Below are 25,976 nucleotides of genomic sequence, written 5' to 3' on the forward strand. Positions count from 1 at the left end.
CAGACTACCAAAAGGAATAATTGTTTCTTTCTTCTCCTCCCAAGAATGTAATCACACCTGACCAGAGACCCTTATACTGCAGAAGTAGCTATTTACAACCGAGCATGGTGGCTGCAGCCTGTAATTCCAGCGCTTTGGGAGGCCAAGGCAGGAAAATCGCTTGAAGCCAGGAGTTCGAGACCAACCTGCCCAACACAGCAAGACTCTGTCTCTTAAAAAAAATTAAATTTGGCAGGGGCTGGTGGCTCGTGCCTGTGTTCCCAGCAGAGACAGGAGGATCGCTTGAGCCCAGGAGTTGGAGGCTGCAGTGAGCCGTGATGGCACCACTGCACTCCAGCCAGGGCTACAGAGTGAGACCCTGTCTTCAAAAAAACCAAACCAAAACAAAAAAACAACAAAAAACTGTTTACAAATTTATCTGTTCCCTTATTCATTCATTCTGCCTAGTAATCCCTGAACAGAATTCCTTCTTCTCCCACCCTCATAAACCTGTTTTACCAGGAGGGTATATAAGCTTCTGAACCCTCTTCGGGGTGGGTAATCACGCTGTGATTCTCCCCGTGTATACATTTTAAATACATTTGTATGCCTTTTCTCCAATTAGTCTGCCTTTTGTGAACTGATTTTTGAGCGAATCTTCAGGGGGCAAAGGGGAAGTTTCCCATCGGTTCCTACATTGTCATTTCTCCATTTAATTACAAAAATACTTCAGGCCGGGCGCAGTGGCTCACGCCTGTAATCCCAGCATTTTGGGAGGCCGAGGCAGGCGGACCACGAGGTCAGGAGTTCGAGACTAGCCTGGCCAAGGTGGTGAAACCCCGTCTCTACTAAAAATACAAAACTTAGCCGGGCATGGGGGCACGCGCCTGTAGTCCCAGCTACTAGGAAGGCTGAAGCAGGAAAACCCGGGAGGCGGAGGTTGCAGTGAGCCGGGATCACGCCACTGCACTTCAGCCTGGGCAACAGAGCGAGACTCCGTCTCAATTTAAAAAACAAAACAAGCCCTTTCTGGCAGTGACGACCTACCCACGAGAACATGCCTCTCGCAAAGGATCTCCTTCATCCCTCCGCAGAAGAGGAGAAGAGGAAACACAAGAAGAAACGCCTGGTGCAGAGCCCCAATTCCTACTTCATGGATGTGAAATGCCCAGGATGCTATAAAATCACCACAGTCTTTAGCCATGCACAAACGGCAGTTTTGTGAGTTGGCTGCTCCACTGTTCTCTGCCAGCCTACAGGAGGAAAAGTAAGGCTTATAGAAGGATGTTCCTTCAGGAGGAAGCAGCACTAAAAGCACTCTGAATCAAGATGAGTGGGAAACAATCTCAATAAACACATTTTGGGAACAACAACAACAACAACAAAACCTTCAAAAAACGTAGGAACTCCAGATGACTTCCTTTGGGAATTGTCCCTTAACCCTTCATGAGGAGTCAGGAGATGACTCCTGTTTTTCAGGTGACAAAATTGGAGCACGGCAAAGGTGATCTGCCCACTTCATTCAAATCGCGAGCTAGACGGAGCATAGGGACTCGAACCGTCGTTTTCCTCGCTTCCAAGAGTGCAGGGGCGAACCGGTGAGCAGAAGGCCTAAGAAGCCAGGCACAAGAGGTTTCTGCCCAGGAGGCACAGAATGAAACTCGCCGCCTGTTGGCCCCGCCCCACTTCGAAGCTCCGCCCAGGCCAAGAAGCGCGGGGGCGGTTTCCATGGTGACGGCAAACAAGGCCCACACTGCACAGGGCCGCAGCTGGGCTGCTACTCTCGCCGCCGCCATGATTCCCCCCGCAGACTCTTTGCTCAAGTACGACACCCCGGTGCTGGTGAGCCGGAACACGGAGAAACGGAGCCCCAAGGTAAGGACGGGGGCTCGGGGGACAAAGGAGCCTCGAAACTCCGATAGGGAAAGACACATTCCCGCATTGAGGGTCAGGAATCTCAAGGGACAGGAATTGCAGCGACTGGGAGTAAAGGGAATTGGGAAGTCGGAGAAGGAGGGTGAGAGGATTGTATAGGAAGCCCAGAAGTTGGGTGTGACCCCAGAGGGCAGATTTAGGATGGGGAAGGAGGTCACAGGGAGATGGATGGGGCTCACTCTTCTTCATGGTACGTGGGTCCAAGAATAGATGAGGTAGTGATTTCCCCATCACCGGAGGTGTGAAAGCACATGCCTGATCACGTGTGCCAGAAACACCTGTTCAAGCATTGAGTTGGGGTCAGATTTCATGGCCTCCTTCAGCTCTGTGACATAATTTCTTCTGAGAAGACCGACCCAAAGTAGGCTAGGAAGAGGGGAGGGCTGTGCAGAAGACCTGGAGCCATCTACAGGTTGGGGATGTGTGGAGCTGAGCTCCCGAACCATTTCCTGCCCTCACCTGTGCCTTCATCTCAGGCTCGGCTACTGAAAGTCAGCCCCCAGCAGCCTGGACCTTCAGGTTCAGCCCCACAGCTACCCAAGACCAAGCTCCCCTCAAATCCCTGTGTCCCAGATCCTACAAAGCAGGCAGAAGAAATCTTGAATGCCATACTACCCCCAAGGTAAGAAAGTAGGAGCAGTGGCTGGGAGAAGGCCTAAGCTTTTGCATCGTGGATTTTGGGAGTGTGGGAGGAGGCACTCTGCCTCTGTTCCTGGCTGGGGTTTCCTCCCAGTATCACAGAGCTCCTAGAACTTACATATGGCTGGATCCTGGCAGGGTGGTGGGAGACCTCTTCTCACTCTACCCTCATTTCCTGCATGCTGTCACCCAATCTCATGGCTTTAGATACCACCTATGTGCTGATGGCTCCCAAATATGTATTTCCAGCCCTGTCTTCTCCACTAAACTCCAGGACCATGTAGTCTTCTACTTCCTCATTATCTTCATGAAGATATCTAATAGATGTCTCGAACTCAATATATTCAAACTAAATCGCAATTTCTTCCTTCCCCAATCTGCTCATCCCCCCCTCATTCTCCTTTTTACTAGGGACTCAAACCACCTTTCATTCCTTTTGATGACTCTCACAGCATGTGTCCTATCCTTCGTCACATTCTTTTGGCTCCACCTTCAAATTCTTTCCCAAATCAATCACTTTTCACCACCTCTGCTTCCACCATCTTGCTCCTAGTCACTGGTGGCCACTCGCACTGCTGCAGTGGCCTCCTATCTGAAAATACTGCTTCCACTCTGCTCCTAGAATCTATCCTCCATACAGCCCCTAAGTCATAAGTCAGATCATGCTAGTCTCTGCCAGAAACTCTTTCGTGGCTTCCCATCTCAGACTAAAATCAAAAGTCCTTACAGTGGCCTGGAAGATGTGGCATGATCTGGCCTATGATGTATCCCTGACCTTATCTCCTATTATTCTGTTTCTTGTTCACTGTGCTGAATCCACAGGGGCCTCACTTGCTATTTCTGAAATGCCTCATTCACTCTCCTGCCACAGGGCCCTGACAGCTGGTGTTTTCACTGCCAAAGATGTTCTTCCCTTGATATTCTCCTGGTTCCTTTCATTTCTTCCAGGCCTTCCTTGAGAATTCGCTATAGCAGAGCACCCCTGCCCAACATGATCTCCTTTTCTTGCGTTTTTCTTCTGCAGCCACATCGATAATGGACATGCCTTTTCATCTATTTTTATGTAATAAGTTGACAGCACAGTTTGTAAGGCTATGAGGAAAAGCAAAATGGGGGCCTACACAGGCACACACCTTCATGAACCTCTCCACCCCGATACACACATCTGCCTCTTTCTGGCTCGCACAAGGTTCATGATGTCCTGTGTTTCCCACCCGATAAGTTGGTGGGTAGTTCCTACTGTTCACATCAAGCAACAACCATAAATCTGTCTTCAACATGTTAGGAGGGTAAGATCTGGAACAGTGGGGAATGATTTCACAGAGGCCCGTTGCCGTGGAGGAAATTGTCCACCACCTACCCATTTCCAAGATACCTGTGGAGGCAGCATAGTGGGTGTGACTTTGGAGCCTCACACCCCAAGGGATGGAGGATTCTGGTGGGTTGGTGGCAAAGCTGCCCCCACCACTACTCAGGCAGAGGGCTCAAAGAGCCCTCTCTGCTTATGTGCTAGGGACCCTCAAGTCAATGGGTTTTGCTCAGCCTCGCTGTGTCTGCCACAGGGAGTGGGTGGAAGACACGCAGCTATGGATCCAGCAGGTGTCCAGCACCCCTAGCACCAGGATGGACGTGGTGCACCTCCAGGAGCAGTTAGACTTAAAGCTGCAGCAGCGGCAGGCCAGGGAAACAGGCATCTGCCCTGTCCGCAGGGAACTCTACTCACAGTGTTTTGGTGAGTGAGCCAGGTGAGGGGTGGGCACTACACACCCTACTGCTCCCTTCCCTTCACCTTCAGCACAGATCCAAGCCTGAGCACCTTGGAGCTGGAGCCCATCTCCTGCTGGAATCCCCTCTTCTCCCCCTGCCTGACCCACCTGGCAACAGCTAACTGCCCCCTTCCCCTTCCCTTTCCCAGCTGAAGGGGGCCAGTCCCTCCACACCTGTGGGTATTTCTCCTCAGGCAGGATGAGAGACTAAGAAAAGAAATAAGACACAGACAAAGTATAGAGAAAGAAAAGTGGGCCCAGGGGACCGGCGCTCAGCGTACGGAGGACCCACACCGGCACCGGTCTCTGAGTTTCCTCAGTATTTATTGATTACTATTTTCACTATCAGCAAAAGGAACGCAGCAGGAGAGCAGGGTGATAGTGGGGAGAAGGTCAGCAAGAAAACGTGAGCAAAGGAATCTGTGTCACGAATAAGTTCAAGGGGAGGTACTATGCCTGGATGTGCACGTGGGCCAGATTTATGCTTCTCTCCACCCAAACATCTCACTAGAGTGAAGAGTAACAGAGCAGCATTCCTGCCAACATGTTTCACCTCCTGCCACAGGGCGTTTTTTCTCCTATCTCAGAATAGAACAAATGTACAATCGCGTTTTATACTGAGACATTCAGTTCCCAGGGGCAGGCAGGAGACAGAGGCCTTTCTCTTATCTCAACGGCAAGGGGCCTTTCTCTTTTACTAATCCTCCTCAGCACAGACCCTTCATGGTTGTCGGGCTGAGGGACGGTCAGGTCTTTCCCATCCCACGAGGCCATATTTCAGGCTATCACGTGGGGAGAAACCTTGGACAATACCCGGCTTTCCAGGGCAGAGATCCCTGCGGCTTTCCGCAGTGCATTGTGCCCCTGGTTTATCGAGAATGGAGAAGGGCGATGACTTTTACCAAGCATACTGCCTGTAAATATTTTGTTAACAAGGCACATCTTGCACAACCCTAGATCCCTTAAACCTTGATTCCATACATCACATGTTTCTGTGAGCCCAAGGTTGGGGCAAAGTTACAGATTAACAGCATCTTAGGGCAAAGCAATTGTTCAGGGTACAGGTCAAAATGGAGTTTCTTGTGTCTTTCTTTTCTACGTAGACACAGTAACAGTCTGATCTCTCTTTCTTTTCCCTACACCAGCCCCACCTCTTCTACAAGTCCTCCAGCTGCCAGCCACTGTATTCTTGGCAACTTGACTTCCTCACCCCTTAGCAGATGTTTGGAGTAAAACGAGAACTTCCATCTATTTTTTTTCAAAGATTTGCTATAATAAGCATCTGCCAATTTTTTAGTCAGAAAGATTAATGTTCAGTATTTACATCCATCCATCCATCAATATTTGGCCCTTGTTCCAGAAAAATATTGTGATTTGTTGTTAACCGACAGACACGAGAAATTTAAGATGCACCTCCTTGAGTGCTGGTGTCAAATGGCTGTCCCCCAGCCCAGTTTCATTGGCTGTTATGGACGCCGATCCGCAAACCACCTCCAAACCCTCAGGCAGCTGCAGGGTCTAGCAGGCTTCCCTATCCGTGTGTTATTATGGTTTGCCCTCCAGGTCAGCATTTATGGGGAGATAGATGGGCAAGCTCTAGACCCTGCCATTTCCCTCAAACCAGTGCAGCCAAGGGGGCACACAGGATGTCCCACCTGCTTTAAAACAGCTGCCATCTTTAAACAGAAAAAGTCAGGTTTTTTCGAGTAGTAACCAGTTTTTACCTAAGGCCGGAAGGGAGGGGACCCAGTGCTGTAAACAAACCAGAGCCTCTTGTCTCCTTTGCTCTGGCCGACCCAGTCTTGCTGACTCCGTGCTACTCACAAGTGCCAAGTTCAGAGGAGTGACTGCATGGCAAGGCTCTTTGGGCCACTGAAGGCACCTTCCCCAAGGCCCTTCTCTGAGGCCTTGTACTTTGTCTCCAAGCGAGAACACCCTAATGTCCTTCCCAAGAGGAAGGGTGTTTGCAGTAGACATACTGCAAGCCCCCTCCCCACGCCCTGTCTGATCTCATGGTGTGTGTGCATTGGAAGATGAGTTGATCCGGGAGGTCACCATCAACTGTGCGGAGAGGGGGCTGCTGCTGCTGCGAGTCCGGGACGAGATCCGCATGACCATCGCTGCCTACCAGACCCTGTACGAGAGCAGCGTGGCGTTTGGCATGAGGAAGGCACTGCAGGCTGAGCAGGGGAAGTCAGACATGGAGAGGAAAGTGAGTGGGGTTTACCGTGACCCTTGGCCCCCTGTGTCTTCTGTAAACCTTAGGGCCACGTGCTTGTCATTCCAGCACTACATTCTGACCTCCTAAGGTGCTCTCCTGACAGTCACGACACCTGGACCTGCATCACCTCAGTGAGGGACCCCTGGTTGAGTATCATGACCAGCCTGGTGGTCTTGGCAGAGTTGTCTCCGCTGTGGACGCTCCATGCCAGGCACTGACCTCCCACTGGGTGGCAGTATATACCCTGGCAATGTCATGTCCCATGTCCCTTCCACCCAGGCTCACACCATTCCATTCACCTGGCGACATCCCAGGATGACTGGGCATTCTCTCCTCAGATTGCAGAATTGGAGACAGAAAAGAGAGACCTGGAGAGGCAAGTGAACGAGCAGAAGGCAAAATGTGAAGCCACTGAGAAGCGGGAGAGCGAGAGGCGGCAGGTGGAGGAGAAGAAGCACAATGAGGAGATTCAGTTCCTAAAGCGAACAAATCAGCAGCTGAAGGTAATCAACGCGCAGGCCGGGGTGGAGGTGCCCCCTGCCCCGAGACCCAGCCCCACAGGCCAGGCATTCGGTTCCTTTTCCATGGCTTTTAAATGTTTGTCCACATGCACTGCCAAAGGATAAAGGAAGCTGACTTTGGTGGTGGGAGAAGGGGAGGGCTCCAGAGGGGGTCTCTACTCTCAACTCCAAATCTCTGAGGCACCTCAGCCTGGCTCGCCAGTGGAGGATTCTTCTCCCTGGAAAAAAGTTGCCCATCCTCAAGGAAGAGGTGGATATGGCAAAAAGTGGAACTCCATTCCCCTGGAAGCTGGTATGTTGGAGCCTTCCTGGAGGGGGCTGGGCTCCAGGTGGCTTGCGTGGTAGTGCTATCCCATGGCTGTCTCCTCTGAGGCACTGTTTCAGGGCATAACCAGGGAAGAAGTCAGAACCAGTGGGCAGCAAGGGCCCTTTGAAAGGAAGAACCATTTCAAATCAGAAACCTTCCCCAGGAACGTGGTCGGGGAACCCAGGCACAGGTGCCCTTCCTCAAAGTCCGATGCCAGCAGTGGTCTTTTATCCAGCTGAGGTGATAGGAGGGAGGGGGCTGGTGGACAAAGCTGGGCAGGAGGCCATGCTATAGGCACTGCAACTCCCAGCTGTTTGGTCCAAAGGTTCTCAAAAGGTAGGTCCCAGACCAGCATCATCCTCACCTGGCAAAGCAAGACAAATTATTGGGCCCACCCCAGATCTACCAAATCAGAAAATTTGGGGTTGGGGTCCAGCAATGTGCTTTAACAAAGTCTCAGGTGATTCTAATGTTTGCAGAGGTTTGAGCATCACTGTTCTGGAAAGATGGCCTACTGACATTTAGTGGCTTTCTCCCATGGGCCTGGCCAAAGGACCCTGGATGGATCTCCCTCTCCTCCCTAGGCTCAGATAGAAACCTTACAGTCTTGACATTGCAGGCTTGTTAGGTCTACACACCAGCAGGACTGGCCATTTGCGATAAAGAAGGCTTTCTGTTAACCACTACTGGAACTTTTCTTGTTGCACAAAGAAAAGCAAGAAACTTTCACAGCCAGAGATGAATGTTTCCTTAGCAGCCTCTGAGGCTGCTTTCCTTAACTGCCATATTCCTTTTTCATAAGCCTGAGTTCCTCAGTTCTTCCTGGATTAGCAACAAGAGCAAACCAAACACCTTAGCATGTTTCTAACATTTAAAAGCAATCTTGTAATCTCCAGGGTGAAAGATTCTTTAGAAGTTGGCATTTTTAAATTTTTTTTTTCTTTTGAGACGGAGTTCTGCTCTTGTTGCCCAGGCTGGAGTGCAATGGCACCATCTCGACTCATTGCAACTGCTACCTCCCAGGTTGAAGCGATTCTCCTGCCTCAGCCTCCTGAGTAGCTGGGATTACAGGCATGTGCCAGCACACCCGGCAAATTTCTGTATTTTGAATAGAGATGGGGTTTCACCATGTTGGCCAGGCTGGTCATGAACTCCTGACCTCACATGATCTGCCCACCTTGACCTCCCAAAGTGCTGGAATTACAGGCTTGTAATACAGGAAGTGAGCTATTTTTATCGGCTCAAAACTGCATTGCAAATAAAGCAGCTTTGCTGTCCCCAGGATAGACCTACCTAAAGATCTGTCCAGTATTATTTTATTGGCTACTAGAGGAACATAGTAAATAACTCCCAAGTGTCTTAAGCTTTACATAGAGGGACAGCTCTCCGCTGGGCGCGGTAGCTCACACCTGTAATCCCAGCACTTTGGGAGGCCGAGACAGGTGGATCACCTGAGGTCAGGAGTTTCAGACCAGCCTGGCCAACACGGTGAAACCCATTTCTACTAAAAATACAAAAAGTAGCTGGGCGTGGTGACGCGCACCTGTAATCCAAGCTCTCAGGAGGCTGGGGCAGGAGAATCACTTGAACCCGGGAGGCAGAGGTTGCAGTGAACTGATATCACACCATCGCACTCCAGCCTGGGTGACAAAAGCAAAACTCCGTTCCCCACCCCCACCCCCCCAAAAAGAGGGACAGCTCTGTATTCACTGGCAGCATTTCTCTAATTGGGTGCCAAGTTGTCTCAGTGGCTGAAAATTTGCTGTTTCCCAAACCTCTGGTCCCAGCAGAACTCCCAGGACCCTAAACCAGAGAGCCAGATTTTTTTTTTTTTTTTTTTGAGACGGAGTCTCCCTCTGCCACCCAGGCTGGAGTGCAGTGGCACAATCTTGGCTCACTGCAAGCCCCGCCTCCCAGGTTCATGCTATTCTCCTGCCTCAGCCTCTGGAGTAGCTGGGACTACAGACGCTTGCCACTATGCCCAGCTAATTTTTGTATTTTTAGTAGAGACGGGGTTTCACCTTGTTATCCAGGATGGTCTCGATCTCCTGACCTTGCGATCCGCCTGCCTCAGCCTCCCAAAGTGCTGGGATTACAGGCATGAGCCACTGCACCCGGCCAGAGAGCCAAATGTTTAACTTAGCAGACATATTCTGGCCTGAAATCTGAGCCATGAAAAGCCCTTACAACAATGCATTCAATATCCTTTTCAATGCTTTATATCATACCCGGAGCCATTATTGTGCGGAAACCAGGACAGCTCTGGCTTCTCCCCATATACTAAGAGTGTATGCCATGCCAGAAACTAGCTAATCTAGAAAATATGGATTTGGGGATCAAGGGGAAAAAGAACCCTTGGAGTGACAGCATTTGGATTCTTCTTCCCAGAGACTTTGATCACCTCTCAGCTATTTGTATCAGGCTGCAAGTTTCAAGTATTAATGGAGTTTGTTTTTGTTTTTCAGGCCCAACTGGAAGGCATTATTGCACCAAGGAAGTGATAATTTCCACATGATTAATTTCCAACAAGACACTTGGGAGTTATTTACTGTGTTCCTCTGGCAGCCAATAAAATCATCATAAGCCCTTTGTAATAAAAAGCTGGTTTCCTGAGTGAACAAGCCATACCCTCCCCTAAACACCACCTAGGTATTTGTCAGAAGTCACACTGTTCCTCCAATGTCCTCAAACACCTAAGGTCTGCCAGCCAGGCTGCTGGCTGGGCAATGGAAGATGGTGTGGCCCTGTTAGTCTCAGTATGTGGCTTACTAGCTAGCCTTGGGAACTGCCAGCTCAAATTCTAAGAAAGCCACTGCTTTCTCATCATCACTCTATACCAATACTTATTTCTGGCCAAATGAATCTGCTTCTCTGCCCCTCAAACCTTTAGTTCACAATTCATCTTCTACCTTAACTCGGGCTTCTTGGGTCTCTGGCCTTCCTTACTTAATGTCTTCTTTTCCCTACTCTAATGCATTTCTAACTCACTTTGGAGCTTTGGTTTTCTAATGTATTATCCCCACTTGCCAGTCAACTGGACCCCTTCCTCCTCGGTTTCAGACTGCCTACGTTAGGAAACAATGGCAGAGTCAAACCCATGGCTTTGGAGAAAGTAAATGTTTGCCAGAAAGGAATACTAGTCACAGTGGCCTTTGTGAGTTGTCCACAACTCAGCTCTTCCCCCAGCACAGATCTGTTCCCCTTATCCTGCAGAAAATCAAGCCCTGACTCTGCCCTCCCCTAAGTAGTGATGTTAATTAACAACTGAAGACGTAACCAAATCTCACATGCAGGTCTAATGACTAATGATTGGAGTACGGCTGCTAGACAACTGCATTTTAGTATTCCTCTTCCACTCTCCTGGTTTTGTAGACCCAGAAGATTGAATGAGTGACATAAATCTTTAGTTTGGGGCAAGCCAGGGTGGGCTGGGGTGGTAAGCTGGAAGACTTCCATCCTTCAGTCAGGCTGCACAAGTAACATTACCTAAAACGCACTAACATGCTCAGGTTCCCCAGAAAGAGGCATGAGAAGGGACTCTCCTTAGCAGAGCTTCCGCCTGCCATCTGTCGGGTTCAGTGAGCTTCAAGGCTCACAATGGAAGCACTGTCGTTCCCCCAGAAAAGCTGTGTTCCCCATGCTGAACACACCATACACATTCTCATCTGGAATCTAAGGGGCAGCTTTTACCCTGATCCAGTATCCTGAGGAATTTTAAGGCTCCACTCAAATGACCTGCCTGTGTTGTCATTTCCATGGGAAAGAACTCTTTCCACGAGATCTGCTAGTTCCAGGTCTCTAAAACAGGAATGTATATGCCATAAGCGGGTCCACTTCAGACTCAATGAGGCAGAAATTACTGTAGTTTTCTATTTCTTCCACACCCAACCTTCTCCTTGTATTTCAAAGCCCAGGCCATGTACACTAATGTCCTTGAAATTTGCAGTTCTGTATGCTTCTATTCCAAATCATTCATTACCAATAAAAAAGTACCACCCTTTCCATTTTATAGACCTCATCCCCTATTTCTGTCAGACAGAACTTCTTAGTTCATCCACAGTCTACCTGAAGTGCTAGACTTTCAAACTCTTATCACTGAAATCCTTAAGGTTGAGGACGCTTTATTTCCCTAGCACTGGTGAAGGGCTTCAACTGCCAAACCTCAGAACAAATGCATTATGGCCTTAGAAATGCCAACGGGGCAGGAAGAAAACACAATTTCTAACTGCATGTTTTTGTATAATTTAATAAAAACCTTTTAAACATTACTGCTTTTGTCTGAATTTTTTGTGCTTGTGTTTCTGTCCCTCTGAGTCATTGGTCTTCTTTTTGTTCCTGTTCCTATTTTTCACGTTGTGTGTCTCATAGTAGCGCACACCAACTTTTTTCGGCCGTTGCTGCCGTACTGCTCGCCTCCGCTGTAAAAAAATGGCAAGAAAAGATGAAGAAAAAAACAAAACAAAACCCTGAAAGTCATTCACAGAACAGGAGTCTCTGCTTCTCATCTCTGTGTTCTATTTCCCGTGCTGCTTCCACAGCTACTGGAGGCAGTGCTAATGAGGGGGGGCTCCCCCGCAGACCTAAGGTTACTCTTCCATTGTGACTTATGACACTCCAAGTTACAAGTCCACATGTGATCCAACCCTTATCCAATGCAAGAATCTGTTCTGCATCACTCCTGACAAGTCCCCTGCAGCAAGGCTGAGTGCTGCTAACCACTCCCCTCCCCAGAGGGCCCACTCTAGCTCTGAACAGCTCAGCTCCAAAGCTGTCCTTCACAGAGGTCAGTGATCTGCCCAAAGCAGATCTGCTCATCAGGTCGTTTCCCTTGGGACCAGAAACTGACTCCTCTAGAGGACAGTCCACCAGTGTGGAGATGTTGATTAGAAACTCCTAAAACATATGACATGGACTCAGGGACCTTCATCCAGTGGGCCAGCCCCGACCCTATTTATCTGACCTCAACTAGGTCAACGAGGACTGGGGTTCTTGGGATTCAGCTCGGGACCATTTGTTTCAGTGGGTCTTGACAACTGGAGTTCTAGTTACTCTACTTGGGCCATACTTAAGACCTATGACACTTACTTCTTTTGATGTAAGCGCCCTGGGAGCTTTATTTGAATGTTCCTGTTCCTCTTCCCTTTGTGCCTTCCGCTTCTTTCCCTTTTTGGAAGGTGCTGGATACAAACAATACACAAACAGGAATCTTCTATTGAAAATTTGTCTATAAACCCAACGGTGGGAACAAGCTTGATGTATCAGGAAGAGGACACCCAGTGTGGACAGAGCGGGTGAGCAGAGTGGTGAGTAAAGCAGGCCAAGGGGAGGCCGCCAGGTAAGGATGCCCTGAGCCATGCTCTCAATGTGAAAGCTGATGGTCAAATGGAGGAATGGATAAATGCAGGAAACACGCCCCCCTCTTTGTCTGTGGACCCACCCTTGGATTCTAAGGTTAATAATGAACCCTTTCTAGGAAGTTTCCTGAATTGCCAGTTTAATCCTAAAAAATGTGCAGAATGAAAAGCAGATAATTCAATTTGCATAACAGTATGTAAATTTAAAGTAATCTGCCAGATATGACATTTATGTGGATGACTGAGATAATTTGGAGACTGAACTTAGGTTTCTCAAAACTCTAAATATGCAAATTACATCTAAATGATTGAAATAATTTATCTTCACCTCTGTCATCTACATCTTCCAGTGTTTTTCTTTGTTCTTCAGGTTTTGCAAATATCTTTTCACTCAGTCCCTTGGATATTCTGAAACAGAAAAGCAAAGTAACATTCTTCCTCTCACTCGCCTGAATCACATGCTGACCTGGAGACCTGCGACAAACTCACAGACTGAAGAAACCCCACTCCCACCCATGTAGTTATCACCAGTGGAAGAAGTCAACATCCAACATGTTTGTACCTCCCTGGGTATTTCTAAAGCTTCTCATACTGCAGGCAGCTGAATTTTACAAAATTTACAGCTCACTTTTTAAAAATGGCAATAACAGCCAAGTGTGGTGGTGCACACCTGTAGTCACAGCTACTTAAGAGGCTGAGATGAGAGCACTGCTTGAACCCAGGAGAGTGAGGCCAGTCTAGGCAACATAGCGAGACCCCGTCTCAAAAAACAAGCAAACAAAAAACCCAACCGAACAAATAAATGGCAATAACCCCATGTAAAAATATGGCTCCGGTACTCATGGCAAATTTTTGGGAAAGGAATGAACAATCTGCAATTTATGAGAAGATGAAAATATTACCTGACTGCTGAAAACTTTTTGGCTTTGGCTTTGTCTAGAAACTTCTGATATTTGGCAATCTTCTCATCCAGTGCTTTAATAACGGCTTTGGTGTCGTTTCCCACATGTGCCTCCTCAGGCTCCGAGGAAGACTCTTCCGCATCACCTCTTTGTTGCTCCTGTTCCTCCTCCTCTTCATCAGAAAAGCTCTCAAGCTCTTCCTCAAGATCTGACACCTCCACAGGAACCAGGTCATCCCCAGAAAACTGAGGCACCACGTTGATTTTACCAAAGTTCTGCCGAACTCGTGTGAGAATCTGCTGCATCTCTGTGTTAGCATCACAGTGACTGTTCTCTTCTGTTTCTTCCTTAATGACGGATTCTGACCCTTCACCTGCAGTTTCTGTGACTTCCTCCCCTGGATTGTTCTGGGCTGCTTCTGGGACAACTTCCAAAGATGAGGAGGGTGGAAGCTATTAAGGGGTGGAAATGGGGGAGATAAATAGAATCAGAAAATGAAAAATGGAATTTCTGAACTCATACCTTGCTTTTAAACAGTCCCCTTCCCAGGACTATTGAAAACACTCAAATTTGAGTCATTTCATTAATCCATTTTTAAACCAATGTACATTAAGCCTAGAGACCAGTACTAGGATCAAAGGAATACATGCGTAGTTCCATAGGATGAACCAACTAAGACTATTTAAACCATTAAAACCAACCAATGATTTATCATAGACAAGCAAGGCTCCCTAGAGCTTCCGCAGGGGGCTGTTGATATAAGCACATGCAAAATCAGCACACACAACTACATAAAAATGAAGGCCAGGTTGGATGTTACAGATTAGAACAGTACTGAGAGAGGCATTTGAGGAGGTCCTCTGATTTAAATGTGTCCCCCAAAATTCATATGTTGGAAACTGGTATGGTTTGGCTGTGTCCAAATCTCATCTTGATTTGTAGCTCTCATAATCCCCATGTGGGAGGTAATTGAATTATGGGGCAGGTCTTTCCCATGCCGCTCCTGTGATAAGAATTAAGTGTCACGAGAGCTGATGGTTTTATAAAGGGCAGTTTCCCTGCACACACACTCTTGCCTGATGCCATGTAAGACATGCCTTTGTTCCTCCTTCACCTTCTGCCATGATTGTGAAGCTTCCCCAGCCATGTGGAACTGTGGGTCCATTAAACCTCTTTTTCTTTATAAACTCATGTATTTCTTCATAGCAGAATGAAAATGGACTGATACAGAAACTTAATCCCCAATGCAGCAAGTGTTGGGAGGTGAAGCCTAATAAGAGGTAATTAGATCATGAGGGCTCCATCGCCATGAATGGACTAATGTGATCTCGGGGATCAGTTCGCTATTTTAAGAGTGAGTCTGTTGGCGGGATGTGGTGGCTCACGCCTGTAATCCCAGCACCCTGGGAGGCCAAGGTGGGCGGATCACAAGGTCAGGAGTTCAAGACCAGCTTGGCCAACATGGTGAAACCCCATCTCTACTAAAAATACAAAAATTAGCTGGGCATGGTGGCATATGCCTGTAGTCCCAGCAACTCAGGAGGCTGAGGCAGGAGAATCGCTTGAACCCAGGAGGCAGAGGTTGCAGTGAGCCGAGATTGTGCCACTGCACTCCAGCCTGGCAACAAAGCAAGACTCTGTCTCAAAAAAAAAAAAAAAGAGTAAGTTTGTTATAAAAGCAAGTTTGACCCTCCCTTGCTTGCTCTTGTCCTCCCACTTTCCATGATGGGATGACACTTGTCAGATGCTGGTGCCTTGATACTGGACTTCCCAGCCTCCAGAACCATGAGCCGAAACAATTTCTGTTCATTATAATTACCCAGTCTGTAGTATTCTGTTACAGCATCACAAAACAGACTAATATAGGAGGCATCTTGAAGCAAGAGTATAAGGTAAGGAGGGGGAATTCTGTGAGTGAAGAGACTTCATTAGAGCACTAAGTCTGGGGACCCTGAAATGACTGGCCTGTTTTAGGTAACTGCAAAGGTAAGTATATGCCGAGCTTTCTACTGGTGCCTCACATGTATAATATCATTTTATCCTTGCAACAAAAACTCAGAGAACTTAAAAGTGATGTTCTAAAGTCAAGAGTGGCCAGGCAAATCACTAAATAAGTATGGAACTATAAAATTCAGGAAACCACACATAAAATTTATACATACATTTTTCTAGGAAGGGCAATTTTTGGCTTTCAGTTTCTGAAGGGGTTTCTGCCCTCAACCAAAAAAGAAAAACAGAATCACAGAGTAAGGCACATGATAGTGAAACTGCCTCCAAAGGGTTGAGAAGTCCTTGCCAAGTTCTGGACAGAAATACAATTATAATTAAGCACTAATTAGGGGGCACTTTGGCCCATATCCTTGTTGCTAAAAGTCCCTGAACACTAGGTACTGACCATTTGCATCCCCACTGTCCCTATAGATAGGATTTCTGACATTTGGGTCATAAGACTATGTAAGAATTGATGTGCACCCCCATTGTTCCTATAGGCAAGATCTCTGACATTAGAATCATAAGGTTTTTGTTTAAGGATTGCTTAAAATGTTTTTTCAGATCCCTAATTCCAGCAACCAGTTTGAAGATCCCCAGAGAAACGGGATCTGCATGAGAATACAGCTTCTTCATCTCCCTGTCCCGTGACTTCACCCTGCACTCTTCATCCAACCAATGACCCTCACTCCAGCCCACTCCAAAACCCTTAAAACCCTAACCCAAACTCCTCATGGAGATGATTTCAGGATTCCTCCCATCTCCTCCTTTGGTGACCCTACGATTAAACCTCTTTCTCTGCTGCAACCTGGTGGTGTCTCAGCATATTGACTTGCTGTGTGCACTGGACAACAAGTCTATTACGGTTACAATAGTTCTTAAGAATTATCTGAACTACTTATCTACACCTACTGACTACATAACGGAGGAAGGGCTGAAGACAATGCCAGTGTTTCCACACAGGGTCCCAAGAGAGCAGTGATACGGACATCCAGAATGACCCTAGAATCCAGCTGCTAACTCAAAACCCTCCAATGGCTTCCCACCATGACACCCTCCCCCGGCCCACGACATTCCAGCCACAGTGACCTCCTTTCAGCATCAGGACACACAGAGCACACTCCTGTCCCAGCTGCTCTGGATGTGCTGTTCCCCTTGCCTGGAACATTCTCCCTAGATACTAGCATGGCTCCTGTCTCATATTAAGGGATCTGCTGAAGTGCCACTGCCTCAGAGGCCTTCCCCGACCACCCCACACAAAGTACTCCTCACCTCCCCCAAACCCCTTAGCCTGGTTTAGTTTTCCTCACAGCACGCAAGACTTCCTGACATTATATATTTATCTGCTTACTGTCTCCCTGTGATATAAATATCACACTTCCTGGCACAGAGCTCCTAAAACCCTTGGAATTTCCCAAGCGATGGGTATCTTTTGTTCTTGGTTACAAGTCCCTTTCCACCACACCTGAGTTTATGCTAATGTGGTGACTCACGATAGACCCCTAGATAGCTTCAGGATGGGGGAGGCGCTGGTCACCAGAAAGACAAAGCACTTGACCACATGGTTGGTGGAGACCGGAAATTGAGCTATCACCAACTGCCACAGATTTAATCAGTCATTTCTATGTAATGAAACCTCCATAAAAACCCCTACATGATGGGGTTTGGAAAGCTCTGGGTTGCTGAACACATCAATGTGTGGGGAGGGCATGGAAGCTCTGTGCCTCTTCCCCATGCCTTACCCTGTGCACCTCTTCCATTGGCTGTGACTGAGTTTCGTCCTTTATCATAAACCGTTAATTGTAAACACAGCACTTCCCTGGGTTCTGGGAGTCCTTCTGGCAAATTATCAAACCCCAGAACCCCTGAATTTGTAGTTAACCAGGCATAAGTGTGGATAACCTGCAGCTGCCATCTGAAGCAGGGGACCTAGTCCTTAACTTGTGGGGTCTGTGCTAACTCCGGGAGTTCGTGTCACAACTGAATTATATTGTTGGGACACTCAGCTGGTATCTGAGAACTGCAGAACTGATATGGAAAAAAAATATGTATTTGGTGTCAGAAGAAACCACACACTCCCCTGCTGGAATATCCATGCAGGAGAGCAGCAGCTTGTCAGTTTCTCACCACAGCACCACCAATACCCAGAAGAGTCTGTGGCCAATAGGAGACACTCAATATGGGATTGCTGAGTGAATGTATCAGTGAATTAATGAATGAATGATGCAATACATATGAAGAGGGACAGAAATTTTTGTTTGGTCGTTTGATGGTTTGGGCAGGGAGAAGGGAGAATGTCAATTAACATCAGTTTCAGGCTAACTTTCAAATGCTGCAGAATACATTCAACTGAAAATACCTAGCTGCAACTGCAACTTGGAATGGGGTCAGGTGAGAGGAAACCAGAACTGTACGGACCCAACGACACTAGCAAGCATAGATGCAAAATTTGAAGCCACCATTTCAAGAGACTTGGCTGGGTTCTGAAAAAGGTCCTAGAACCAGAAAGGCAAAACGTTAATGTTGAGCCTTGTGGCGGTCCACTGCCAGGGTGAGGGATGTGGGGATAGTAGGAGAGCTTCTGGCCCCAGCCTTCAGTCTTCTTTCTCTGACTATCAGTAGTACCACTCTCGTTTCCCACTGGATCACAGGTTTTTTGAGGGCCAGGGCTGTTTTTCATTCCTATATTCCCTGTGCCTGGCGCATAGTCGATGCTAATAAATGTTTGTTAAACAAATGTTACCTTAGCAATGATTCTGTTTCTTAAGCATAAGAAAAGATACAGGTACCAGAAGATCACTTATATTTAATGAGCCCTCTTTTTCCAAGGCCCTAAAGGCTAGTATCTAAGCTTGGTCTTCTCTCATACATCTACATTAGTCTCCAAATGCACCCCCTAGCAAGGCCATGGTACTGGCACTCTAGAATGAGAGAGGGTGGAGTGATCACCATGCGCCAGCAGTGGCTCCCAACAGTGCTTCACCCTCAAAAAAAAGTTGTTTTATCTTTTTGAGATGGAGTCTCCCTCTGTTGCCCAGGCTAGAGTGCAGTGGCACGATCTCGGCTCACTGCAACTTCTGTCTCCTGGGTTCAAGCAATTCTCCTGCCTCAGCCTCCCGAGTAGCTGGGACTACAGGTGCGCACCATCATGCTAGGTTAATTTTTGTATTTTTAGTAGAGACGGGGTTTCTCCATATTGGTCAGGCTGGTCTTGAACTCCCGACCTTGTGATCCACCTACCTCGGCCTCCCAAAGCGCTGGGATTATAGGCGTGAGCCACCCGTGCCCGGCCCCAAAAACGTTTTTATATATTTAAAAAAATAATAAAATGAAAGACAGTGCAGCTGAATGAAAACATGCTCTATGAAGAGAGGCAATCAAAAGTGACACCAAATCTAGGTCAGGACCCATGCTACCCAGAGGTGGGCCCACCCTGCTCTTACCTGGGGGGCCACAAGTGGCTCTGCATTGGGTGGCTTGACAAAGAAAGGAATCCGGCCCCTCTGCCAGTCATTGAGGACCATCTTACCCACAGTCTGCAAGTCGGGCTCTCCACCCTGAAAGGTCACGAAGAGATTCCTAATTAAATTCAAAGGACCAAAACCACCTACCACTTTGGGGGTATTTCAGGGGTTCATCATCACTTAAGTGACAAGTTTCACATTGCTCATACATGCATACCAAAAAAAGGCCCATATCATATACATACATGCCTGCGACAAGTATCAGTCTAAATTCTCACAAACGCCGGCTCACCTTTAGTAACTTCCCAGTCCGTAAAGCAAGCTTCTCAAGAAAGTCCTCAGCATTCTCCCAAGAATCAATCTTGTATGTTTTGCTGATATATTCTGGCTTTGCTCGTTCAAGTACAGCACCAATGTGGTCTTCAGGACTCTTAATTTTTTCCACTTGAACCTAAATGTTAATAGGAAATCTCCCACTTACAAACTTTGTTGTGGAAGCAGTGAAGTTCCCAGTGTCCTTTGCAGCACTATTTGAAAATAGACTTCAACATCACAAGCTAGTGGAGACTGACAGGAGCCTGTCTCTGAGGTGGCTAGACATGGTCGGCTGCAAGGAGCACTGCTGAAAGCTGACCATAGCCACGGAGCCCAGAACTCAGCTTTAATCCCCACTCACCACAAACTTACTGTGTGGCTGCCACAGTTTAAACTTGGAATGCCTCGTGTTACTCACCTGCAGAAATGGTTAAAAGCCTGCCCATCCCAGGACACAAAAATAATGGAATAGTTTAAGAAAGGAGAGGAGGAATGTGCACAGGATGTATAGCCAGAAGCATGGTCAAGGTTAAGTGGAACCATTTACAGTTTTTCAGTCGTATTCAGAAACAAGTGAGGAAATGACTGGGTTCCAAATGACTCAACCCATAAACCCACGAAGACGAATTATCGCTAAGCATAAACAGGCCCTGCTTCCCTTTGGATCCTGTGTGTAAACTACAAACTCTTTTGTGGGATGATATTGACCAGATATGCCCATGGTTCCACTAATTCCTCAAACAGCTTATGCTGAGAGGCTGCCCTGTTCAACATCATGTTCCTAAAGTTTGGTCAGACAGGCTGACCCCAAACTGCCTTCTTAATGAGTAAAAAGGAAAGGTATCCAGGGTTCCCTACAGAACACTCCCCCGCAAACACAAACAGCCTATCGGGGCCAAATACTCACAACTCCTTTTAGCACAATGTCTGTCTCGGAGTCCTCAGAGGGGTAAACCACACCTGGACAGTCAATCAGGAATATCCGACGCATCAAAGTAATATACTGCCAGACCTGAAGTCAGAAAAAAAGTCAGAGATGTCCTATATCAAACACTAAGAGTCTTAAATTTCACAAACCCCTGATGCTCATGTATGAAGCTGGAAAGGAGGAAGGGGTGAGTCAAACGAAAGCAACACGATAAGTAATTAAGCTACTAACTCTCTCATCTGTGCCGTGCACAAGATACTTCCGCTAAATGTAAACTATAGTTTCCATCAGCTAAGAGTCTAAAAACAACACGGAGACAGAATTTCCATCTAGTATTGTGTAATTATACCCGGTGAACCTTTCCTGAGTTTTAGAAGTACTCTTGAGAGCTTAGTACTGCTTGACCTCACTGCCTTTAAGCAAAACCATGCTGTTCCCCACTCTGTGTTCTAGGATATGACCCCCAACTTTCAGAACCTACCTTAAGGTTGAGGCTTCTTAACCCAGGCATCAAATATTCTTGGGTTAGTTTTGTTTATCAAAATAAAAGGCTGGAGTGACAATTTAAAACAGATCTAAATATGAATCACATTAACTAACACATGCCAAAGCCACACGGTGGCATATAAAGTATTCTCAGTCTTATCAAAGCGGGCAGAAACAACTCTGATACGTTCCAAACTATTATATGGTGAGCTAAACTCCTAATGGTGGTCTGCATTCAAGAGAAGCAGAGAGAAATCAACAAGTCCTAAACAATCACCCTCTATGAAAAGAAAATATGCAGAAGGTCACCCTGTGCCCAACGTACCTTTGTTTCACCTGCAATGGGAGCCACGTTGCAAACTTTCTTAGAACGCAACGTATTTATCACAGAGCTCTTGCCAACATTTGGATAGCCAATGAACCCAACACTGATCTGTTTCTTGTCAGTGTGCAACTGTTCAAAGAGAGAATACACAGAACATACATGCAGTCATATATATCCCTTTGGACAAGTAGGTTGTATTACTTTGTTAATATCAAGAATACAGTGCAAAACTGTTGATACAACTTGATCTGAAGCCTAGATACACACCACCTACATAATCTGAGTGAGTTGGATACATATGTTTATTAATAAATCAGAGGTGAGTCATTTCCTCAGTTATGCAAGTGAAATTATCCTTGTATGTGTTAAGGTTAAAAGTATGTAGGTCAAGAAACAAAAGAAGGCTCGGCACGGTGGCTCATGCCTGTAATCCCAGCACTTTGGGAGGCCAAGGAGGGCGGATCACCTGAGGTCAGGGGTTCGAGACCAGCCTGGCCAACATGATGAAACCCTGTCTCTACTAAAAATACAAAAATTAGCCAGGCATGGTGGCGCATGCCTGTAATCCCAGCTACTTGGGAGGCTGAGGCAGGAGAATTGCTTGAACCTGGGAGGCCGAAGTTGCAGGGAGCCAAGATCATGCACTGCACTATAGCCTGGGTGACAGAGACTCCAGTCTCAAGAAAAAAAAGAAAAGAAACAAAAGAAAAACAGCTTGTTAGTCACTGATTTAGATAAATGCCATCTACTGATAAAATATCTTCGGGAAAAAGAATATGAACAGATTCATCAACTGGACAATCCCACAACTCACCCCTCCTTTTCTTTGCATGATACATCTGCATTTCCACTGCCAAAAATAACAAAAGAAAAAAAAGCAACCTTGAAAGTTACGACCACTGGGTGAAAGTCTCAAGAAGGCAGAGCTTGCTATCAAGAAGAGGGCCTACAAACGAATGGAGGCTTCGGATTAAAGATGGTGGACTGAACATACATGCTAACCCCGTTCCCTCACCAACTCCACTAGAATGATTAACACTTTTAAACCAACAGAACCAAACATACTGAACCAGAGAATAAGATGGAGACGAGACAACAAAAACTAAAGTGATGTTAAACAAAATACTAGATGCTTAAAAGTAGTATCAAACTTGGCCCATTACAAAATATAAAAGCTAAGTGGTTGTAAAGATAGAAAAATTAAAGATCCAGCAATAATAATGATAATGAATCACAGAGATTCATTGGGAATCACTGGGAATTGGTGGTGGGTCCCTCTTAAGATAGGGCTGAAAACAAGGACCGGCAGATAGTCTGTCAAAGCAGCCACACTTCTCCATGCCCTCCCTCATTCAGGGTGGGCACACAACTTCTCTACTCTCAAAGAAATCCAGGGCCTATGAAATTGGCTTTTGGATTTTTTGAAATGTCACGTTTGAAAGTATCTGTAATCTTCAGACTTGAAAGGGATCCTGGATTTAGAGATAACAACAGTATTCCCAGAATGATTAATTGAAAATGTAAGTATTAAATAGTGAGATGCTCAGTCTACGATTCCCACTGAGTTCCCAGAACTCTAGCAGCCAGGATTCTATACCCCTAGAGTCAGAGATTGAAAGATTCTCTTCTGGGGAAACTCACAAGCCCGAGAAAAAAGACCTACAGACACTGGTATCTACAGGATGTCCTCCCAACAAAAAATTTGGGTCCCAGTCAGGCAGTGGCTCATGCCTGTAATCCCAGAACTTTGGGAGGCTGAGGTGGGCAGATCACTTGAGGTCAGGAGTTTGAGACCAGCCTGGCCAACATGGTGAAACCCTGACTCTACTCAAAATACAAAAATTAACCAGGTCTGGTAGTGCTTGCCTGTAGTCCCAGCTACTTGGGAGGCTGAAGCAGGAGAATTGCTTGAACCCAGGAGGCGGAGGTTGCAGTGAGCCGAAATCAGGCCACTCCACTCCAACCTGGGCAATAGAGCAAGACTCCGTCTCAAAAAAAAAAAAAATTAAATTAAATTAGAGTCCCTATTTAATCACCCTACAGTGAAGTCTATCAGTCAACAAGGCCACTCTATGGAGAAAAAAAAGAACCTATCAGCTTTTTAATGCCTTTTTTTTTTTTTTGAAACAGGGTCTTCCCTTGTCACCCAGGCTGAAGTACAGTGACACAATCACAGCTCTCTGCAGCCTGTCTCCTGGGCTCAAGCAATCCTCCTGCCTCAGCCTCCTGGGTAGCTGGAACCATAAGTGTGCACCACTATGCCTTGCTAATTTTTTTATATTTTTTGTAGAGATGGAGTTTTGCCATATTGCCCAGGCTGGTCTAGAACTCCTGAGCTCAAGCGATCTGCCTGCCTCATCCTCCCAAAGTGGTGGGATTACAGGCATGAGCCACTCTACCTGGCCTAATGCCTTACTCTTAAATATAAATAGAGAACCAAGAATAAACATTTAAGTTGACTCTACTTGGGGGTCGAGGCTGCAGTGAGCCATGATCGCACCACTGCACTTCAGCCTGGGTTAAGACAGAACAAGACCCTGTCTCAAAAAAACATTTAAAGTAAAAGAAAAAATTTTAAGCGTGATTCTAGCAGAAAAGACAAAAAAAAAAAAAAAACCACACAAAAATTTGGAGGTAACAGAATCAATGTAGACAGGAAAATTTCAACACGTCATTAATGTTCTTAGAGAGGGAGAAGATACTGTGACTGTGAAATAAGATGTAAAAGGAGGCAGAGCAAATCAAAATTCAACAAGAGCTCTCAGAAATTAAAAATTAAAAGCAATTGGCAAAATAAATTTTGTGACTGGGCTGCTGGATGATCAAAACAAGGCAAGTGGCCAGGAGCGGTGGCTCACGTCTGTAATCCCAGAACTTTGGGAGGCCGAGGCAGGTGGATCACCTGAGGTTGGGAGTTTGAGACCAGCTTGACCAACACGGAGAAGCCCCGTCTCTACTAAAGATACAAAATTAGCCAAGTGTGGTGGCACATGCCTGTAATCCCAGCTACTCGGGAGGTTGAGGCAGGAGAACTGCTTGAACCTGGGAGGAGGAGGTTGCAGTGAGCCGAGATGGCGCCATTGCACTCTAGCCTGGGCAACAAGAGCGAAACTCTGTCTCAAAAAAAAAAAAAAAAAAAAGTACCCAGAAAATAGAGGAAAATATCATATATGTACCAAAAGAAAAAAAATATAGGCCAGATGCGGTGGCTCACGCCTGTAATCTCAACACTTTGGGGGGCTGAAGCGGGCAGATCACGAGGTCAAGAGATCAAGACCATCCTGGCTAACATGGTGAAAGCCTGTCTCTACTAAAAATACAAAAATTAGCTGGGCGTCATGGCGTGCGCCTGTAGTCCCAGCTACTCGGGAGGCTGAGGCAGGAGAATCGCTTAAACCCGGGAGGCAGAGGTTGCAGTGAGCCGAGATCACACCACTGCACTCTAGCCTGGCGACGGAGTGAGACTCTGTCTCAAAAAAAAAAAGAAAGAAAATATAAATCAAGAATTAAACCAGGAGGTAAAAGCAAATTTCTGAACAAGAATGCAGACAACTTAGGGAGGAAAGAAAATTTCAAAGAAATAATGTAAGACAATATCAGACTAAAGTCTCATCAAATGCCAAGCTCACTGAGCAATAAAAGGCCCACTTTTCAAGACACATCACTGTGAAATTTTAGAACAAGAGACATTTTAAAGTTTAACATAAGAAAAGATCCGCTGGGCGCGGTGGCACACACCTGTAATCCCAGCACTTCAGGAGGCCAAAACGAGGCAGGAGGATTGCTTGGGCCTAGGAGTTTGAGGTTACAGTGAGCTATGGTTGCGCCACCGCACTCCAGCCTGGGTGACGAAGCAAGACCCTGTCTCAAAATAAGAAATCACAGCCACACAAAGTATGAGAGGTCAGAATGGCCTCAGATTCCTCAGAAGTCAGAAGACAGTGCAGTGGTAACTTCAGTATTCTGAGGAAAAACAGCATAAAGGGTAGAATAAACATGTTAATAAAGATATTTTCAGAATGCAAGGCGTATCTCAAAAAAATGTTCTTTCCAAGTATTCCTTCTCAGGAAACTTTTGGAAAATATGTCCCATCGAAAGAAAGGAGTAAACCAGAAAAGACGAAAAGAGGTCCTATAAATAAGAGGTCCCATACAGGAAAACAGCCATGGGAATTCTCTGGATGACAGTGAAAGGAAATCCCAGAAAGACGACGCTGCAGCAGCCTGGAGAGTGGCCAGCCCTGCGGAGGACGAAGTGCTGGCCACTGAAGGGAACTACCTGTGCTGCCTGGAAGCTCTGACAGTTCCCACTGTATCAGAGAATCTGCTAGTATGATAGTGACAGATACAAATAGAACACAGCAAAGTAACACTAGCGAAAATAAAAGCTTCCATCAGAAAGGAATTATACTCATAGCACACCATGTGGATCAGCTGTGACTAATATTTTACAGTCATGACAATGTAAAGACTGAATGGCCAAGGCTACTCTTCCCAGCCTGTTAGAGTGGCCACCCTGCAGGCTGCAACCCTTTATGAGAAATAAAGCTCTCCTTTCCAAATTAAAACACCACCACCAACCAACCAACACTGAATGAATAATACTGTAACCCAACATTGGCATCTAACAATACAGGGGGAAGTACATACGGAGAGAGGATGGCTGTAAGATAGCAAATCCTCATTTTCCATAGTAAGAAATTAATAAGCATCTTAAACTGGGGGTGAGGGGTGGGCACAGATCAAGAAAATAAAATCATAAGCATGTAGTAAAAATATGGAGGAAAATAACAGAACTAATGGCTATTGGAAGCATTTGCTTCTGTAAAGTGGGGAAGGGTGGGA

At 46.5% G+C, this 25,976-nt stretch overlaps 2 protein-coding genes and 1 pseudogene across 3 annotated transcripts in view; 2 read left to right on the top strand and 1 right to left on the bottom strand.

Moving 5' to 3' along the window:
• Nucleotides 1–1,030: 1,030 nt before the first annotated feature.
• Nucleotides 1,031–1,291, top strand: LOC100595882 (annotated as a pseudogene).
• Nucleotides 1,292–1,703: 412 nt separating this feature from the next.
• DNALI1 (dynein axonemal light intermediate chain 1) lies at nucleotides 1,704–11,636 on the top strand. Of its 2 annotated transcripts, XR_004032559.1 has the most exons (7): nucleotides 1,704–1,854; nucleotides 2,391–2,536; nucleotides 4,116–4,285; nucleotides 6,353–6,531; nucleotides 6,879–7,043; nucleotides 7,162–7,353; nucleotides 9,834–11,636. XR_004032559.1 is itself a non-coding variant. In XM_003273287.1 (6 exons), the coding sequence occupies exons 1-6, from the start codon at nucleotides 1,708–1,710 to the stop codon at nucleotides 9,867–9,869; spliced, it is 843 nt and encodes a 280-aa protein (XP_003273335.1). In that variant the 5' UTR covers nucleotides 1,704–1,707; the 3' UTR covers nucleotides 9,870–11,636. The 2 variants fall into 2 exon arrangements, 1 of the variants encoding a protein (XP_003273335.1); XM_003273287.1 differs by lacking the exon at nucleotides 7,162–7,353.
• Nucleotides 11,595–25,976, bottom strand: part of GNL2 (G protein nucleolar 2) — a 29,981-nt gene continuing 15,599 nt past the window's right edge. Inside the window, exons 9-16 of the mRNA XM_003273286.3 lie at nucleotides 21,132–21,260; nucleotides 20,300–20,404; nucleotides 19,370–19,528; nucleotides 19,057–19,170; nucleotides 13,625–14,076; nucleotides 13,051–13,130; nucleotides 12,454–12,545; nucleotides 11,595–11,786 (exon numbers count right to left, since the gene is read on the bottom strand). Of these exons, the coding sequence (XP_003273334.1) occupies nucleotides 11,634–11,786; nucleotides 12,454–12,545; nucleotides 13,051–13,130; nucleotides 13,625–14,076; nucleotides 19,057–19,170; nucleotides 19,370–19,528; nucleotides 20,300–20,404; nucleotides 21,132–21,260 (1,284 nt within the window). The 3' untranslated portion in view covers nucleotides 11,595–11,633. The remainder of the gene's footprint in view (nucleotides 11,787–12,453; nucleotides 12,546–13,050; nucleotides 13,131–13,624; nucleotides 14,077–19,056; nucleotides 19,171–19,369; nucleotides 19,529–20,299; nucleotides 20,405–21,131; nucleotides 21,261–25,976) is intronic.

This window comes from Nomascus leucogenys, chromosome 12 (assembly GCF_006542625.1).
Source record: "Nomascus leucogenys isolate Asia chromosome 12, Asia_NLE_v1, whole genome shotgun sequence".
NCBI lineage: Eukaryota > Metazoa > Chordata > Mammalia > Primates > Hylobatidae > Nomascus > Nomascus leucogenys.

Bases quoted from the DNA above. Each gene is read 5' to 3' on its own strand.
- DNALI1 (XM_003273287.1), top strand. From the start codon at position 1,708: ATGGTGACGGCAAACAAGGCCCACACTGCACAGGGCCGCAGCTGGGCT. The intron at 2,537-4,115 runs GTAAGAAAGTAG...TGTCTGCCACAG, and splicing joins AATGCCATACTACCCCCAAG to GGAGTGGGTGGAAGACACGC. The intron at 6,532-6,878 runs GTGAGTGGGGTT...TTCTCTCCTCAG, and splicing joins AGTCAGACATGGAGAGGAAA to ATTGCAGAATTGGAGACAGA.